This window comes from Manis pentadactyla, chromosome X, assembly GCF_030020395.1.
Source record: "Manis pentadactyla isolate mManPen7 chromosome X, mManPen7.hap1, whole genome shotgun sequence".
NCBI lineage: Eukaryota > Metazoa > Chordata > Mammalia > Pholidota > Manidae > Manis > Manis pentadactyla.
Genome location: NC_080038.1, coordinates 31,719,434 through 31,724,348, shown reverse-complemented (window position 1 = coordinate 31,724,348; position 4,915 = coordinate 31,719,434). Strand labels below are relative to the sequence as shown.

Below are 4,915 nucleotides of genomic sequence, written 5' to 3'. Positions count from 1 at the left end.
AGTAAACTGTTTTCCTGGGTTCTGTGAGCCATTCTGGCAAATTATCAAACCTGAGTATGGGTCGTAGGAACCTCTGATCTGTAGCCAAGCCAGACAGAAGTTGCGAGTAACCGGGTGACCTACTACTTCCAACTGGTATCTGAATGGTGCGCTGAGGGGTGGGGAGGCAGTCTTGTGACTCCTTAACCTGCGGAGATCTGCGTGAACTCCCCTTAGCATCAGAATTGAATTGAATTGCAGGACATTCAGCTGGTGTTGGAGAGTTGGTCAGTGTGAGAAGAAACCTACACATCTGCTGTCAGAAATGTGTGTGAGTAAAGGAAAACGGTGTGTTTTTTACCTAGACACATACTTTTACAGCTATTTCTTGATTTATGTTTTAGCAAGTACCCTCAATTTTCAGTTCAGAAGTTGGGTGAACTGATCAATCTCTATTTGCTTTTCTAGATCCAGCATGTGTCTCTGCTGTGCTCTACACCCTGGGAGGATGACCTCTGTGGACTGGAGCACTGGAGCCCCCTTGAGCTCTGGCTTACAATTGCATTTTGCCAATGGCAGGTATTGGCAGGGGGTCTAAGGTCAGGAGCAGAGAGAGGTCAGGGGTCTATTCCCCCTTCCTGATGCTCCTTTCCTGCCAGATGGCAATTTAACGGTGGCTGTGCTCCTCTACCTATGCTACGACTCCTGTTGGGGGGGCCCTTCCCCACAGTTCTAGATCTTGCCAATTCCAGTAAAACTGCTCTCTCTATTGTCTTCTTTTGTCAGGCCAAGAGAGGCTTCACACTGTTAGGGCTCCGGGGGCATCACCATTTCTATCGCGTTGCATAGTCCTTTCCCTCAGCTCCGTAAAGAGTCCTTGGTCCTGCAAACTTGACATCCATTCCCACAATACCTTTTTATTTCTTGCTTATACAAATTAGCCAGAACTTTGCAATTACATGGGATACGAGTGCTATCTCCTCCCCAGATCTCGAGAAAATCTTGTACAGACCATGTTGGAGCCTAGGAGTGGCAGCAATAGGAGTAGTGGTGTTTGTTCTTGAGGAGTTGCCTTGCAACTGCCTCTGTGAATTCATTAAAGATCCTTTTTTGCCTTCAAACAAGCTTTATTTTTAATAGCCAGAGTTTTGTAACAACTTGGATGCCCATTCACAACTGATGGGTAAACAATTGTATTACATCCATACACAGTGAAATATTATTTAGCTATAGAAAGGAATAACAAGTTATATGCTCAACAAGGAATAACAAAAGGAATAACAAGGAATAACAAGTTATATGCTCAACAAGGAATGCTCAAAAGGAATAACAAGTTATATATAACAAGCAATCGCAAAACAATTACGCTTACTGAAAGAATGTAGGAAAAAAATAGGCTCATACTGTATTACATTTACAGAAAATTCTAGGAGGTGCAAATTAAAGTACTGTGAAATAAAACAAATCAGTGGGTGCATGGGGTTGAGAGATCAGGAAGGGACAAGAGGAAGAGATTAGTAAGGGATGTGAAGAGATTATTAAGGGATGTAAGGAACCTCAAAATGCAATAGATAAAGTAAGATGATGATAATGTTCATTATCTTAATTGTGCTGCTGGTACCACATACAGGTGCATACATATGACAAAACTGATCAAATTGTACAATTTAAATATGTGCAGGTTATGGTATTACAATTATGCACCACTAAAGCTGTTAAGAAATAAATTGGTTCCAAACAAAAATCTGGTTCTCCCTTTTCTCTTGGAATCAACCAACCCTACATTGACTCAACCATCTCCAACTTCCCATATCTTGGTAGGGTCATCCATTTGCTGCTTCAGTGGCAGCAAAAACTGGAGAACAATTATTACCACGTCTACCCAAACACTGGCTGGGTCCCAAGACCCAATCAAGACTGCAACATATCTCTTCTCTGCCCTGGGGTTCCTGCCTGGGCAGTGATGGCCATGAGGTCAACAGCCCAGGGGGGAAGGGGAATACAAAAAACATTTAGCTTACTTGCTCACACTGACTTCAGACCCAGGAGATGAACAGGTCTGTAGAACTTCTGTGTGAACTTTCACAGGTCAAGGAAGATGGGAGCATCTTCTGTACGCTCTCCCACATTTCCTAAACACGTACGGTCTTGCTCCGGTGTTATGTCTCTGGTGTCCACTGAAGCTGGAGTTGCCACCAAAGTGTTTCCCTCATTCACATTACCCATAGGCCTTGCTGTGCTGTGAACTTCCTTGTGTTTAGTAAGGTTGCTCTTAGTGATGTAGGTGTTCCCACATTCATTACACTCATAAGGCCTTATTCCACTGTGAATTCTCTTGTGCACTTTCATGGAGCAACTGCGGTTAAAGGTTTTCCCGCATTCACTACACTCATAAGGCCTTATTCCACGGTGAATTCTCTTATGTATTTTCATGGAGAAACTGCGGCTAAAGGTTTTCCCGCATTCACTACACTCATAAGGCCTTACTCCCCTGTGAGTTCTCTTATGTACTTTCAGGGAGGAACTCTGGCTAAAGGTTTTCCCGCAATCACTACACTCATAAGGCCTTGTTCCACTGTGAGTTCTCTTGTGTACTTTCAGGGAGGAACTGCAGATAAAGGCTTTCCCGCATTCACTACACTCATAAGGCCTTACTCCACTGTGAGTTCTCTTATGTACTTTCATGGAGGAACTGCAGCTAAAGGCTTTCCCGCATTCACTACACTCATAAGGCCTTACTCCACTGTGAATTCTCTTATGTACTCTCATGGAGGAACTGCAGCTAAAGGTTTTCCCGCAATCACTACACTCATAAGGCCTTGTTCCACTGTGAGTTCTCCTGTGTTCTTTCATGGAGGAACTGCGGTTAAAGGTTTTCCCGCATTCACTACACTCATAAGGCCTTATTCCACTGTGAGTTCTCCTGTGTTCCTTCATGGAGGAACTGTGGCGAAAGGTTTTCCCGCATTCACTACACTCATAAGGCCTTATTCCACTGTGAGTTCTCTTGTGTTCTTTCACAGAGGAACTGTGGCTAAAGGTTTTCCCGCATTCATCACACCGATAAGGCTTTTCTCCAGTGTGGGTTTTCTTGTGCTGAGTAAGAGCACTATTACGGAGAAAGGCCCTCCCACAGCTGCTGCACACGAAAGGCCTTTCTCCACTGTGAATTTCCTGGTGCCGAGTCAGTGTACTCCTGCGGCCAAAAGCTTTCCCACATTCACTGCACTCATAAGGTTTGGCTCCGGTATGACTTGTCTGGTGCTGAACAAGGCTGTATTTTGTGCTAAAAGATCTCCCATATTCAGCACACTCATTAGGCCTTAATCCCATGTGAGAGGCCTGCTGTATTCTGGGGCTGGAGTCAAAGCTAAAACATTCCCCATGGTTATTGGACTCAGAAGGTGTTGGTTTGCTGTGGGTTTTCTCATGTAACAAAAAGTCGGAGCTGTGGCTAAATAATTCCCCACATTCACTGCACTTACAAGACTTTTCTTCTGTGTGTACTTTCTGGTGCTGAACACATTCGTCCTTGTCGCTGAAAGCTTCCCCACACTGACTGCACTTGTAATCCCCTTGTGCAGTGTGAAAGGCCTCATCACACTCAGTGCTCCTGCGTGGCTTCTTACCATTGTGAGCGGCGCGGTGCGGGACAAGTCCAGAGCTGGCCAAGTCCTCCGCATCCTCCTGGCGAGTGCAGGCCTTCTTTGACATGTGGCTTTGGCCGCTCTTCACGGAGGAGGCCTGGCCCTTTTCCGTTCGATATAATGTCTCTCCGTTCTGCTGCCTCCGGCTCTGGACAAGGTTTTCAGTGACCCAGAAGGTTCTCCCACGTGACTTACGTGGGTATGGTTGCTGCTCAGGGCATGTTCCCTGCTGCCCGGTCAGATGGAAGATGTCCTTCGAGAGTGGGTCACATGGGTGGCTCTTTTGGAAGGAAGAACCCGCCTTGAGAGTTCTCACCTGTGACACTCTCACAGAAACACCTTGCTCAGAAGATGCATCTTTATCCTCCACTTTACGACAACCACCAGGGCGAGGGCTCTCCTGGATTATCTCTGCCACGGTTGGAGCTATGTCTACCATGCCAGGAGCTTGGTGGACTCTCGGTGGCTCAGCCCTGGGAATTAGGTGGTATCTGGAAACTGCAAGTCCCTGTGAGGCCACCAGTTCAAAGGTCTCCCGCATCACAGCATAGTACAGGCGTTTCTGAGCAACATCAAGTAGCTCCCATTCCTCTGGGGAGAAGTATACGCACACATCTTCAAAAGTCACAACGTGCTGGTTGGCGTCATTCTGAGGTCCTGCCTCTGCCATTATCACGCCGCAGTTAGCAAGGCCTTGTGGGATGCCGCCTGGAGAGAGGGTGGAAAACACCAGGCACGCGACCTCTGCAGCCCAGTCAGAAACCGCAAGTCTCCCTTACATGAAGTTGCAGAAGGACATCAAGGCTCCCACAAGACAGAAAGGCAGGTCTCAAGCTCGAAAAACTCCTCCACTCCGTTTGGAAGAACCGGCAGCGAAACAGCCTCTAACGGAGCTCCCGTCACGGGCTAGAACCCCCAGCGAAACAGCCTCTGTCGGAACTCCCGTCTTCACGGGCTCGGGCGTGAACCGGAACCAAAATGACAGAAACCGGAAGTCACCCCTGGAGGCCGTCCTAAAGATGTTTTTCTTAAAGAGGAATAGCAGGTTTCCCTTGATTGGACAGAGGACGGGAGACTTTGCTTGGCGAAGATGACTTGAGGAAACCTCAAAGTTCGTAGTTTTCAGCTTCTTTTAACTCCAACCAAATGTCTCCGTTCCTAATTTCATAGTCCTGTGTTCAGTCTCACGTGCAGTTGATACTAAGTGCTGATAGCATGAATTTCTTTTATCCATCTCATTCTTGCTAGACAGGGTAGTTATAATCTTTTTCTTTTTTTATTGGGTTTAT

General features: G+C 46.5%; 1 protein-coding gene across 1 annotated transcript; it reads right to left on the bottom strand.

The window, feature by feature from the left end:
• Positions 1-1,373: 1,373 nt before the first annotated feature.
• On the bottom strand, positions 1,374-4,552 carry LOC130681921 (zinc finger protein ZFP2-like). Its single transcript, XM_057495773.1, has one exon. The coding sequence runs from the start codon at positions 4,294-4,296 to the stop codon at positions 2,062-2,064; it is 2,235 nt and encodes a 744-aa protein (XP_057351756.1). The 5' UTR covers positions 4,297-4,552; the 3' UTR covers positions 1,374-2,061.
• Positions 4,553-4,915: the final 363 nt, after the last annotated feature.

Coding starts and splice junctions, on each gene's coding strand:
- LOC130681921 (XM_057495773.1), bottom strand. CDS start 4,296: ATGGCAGAGGCAGGACCTCAGAATGACGCCAACCAGCACGTTGTGACT.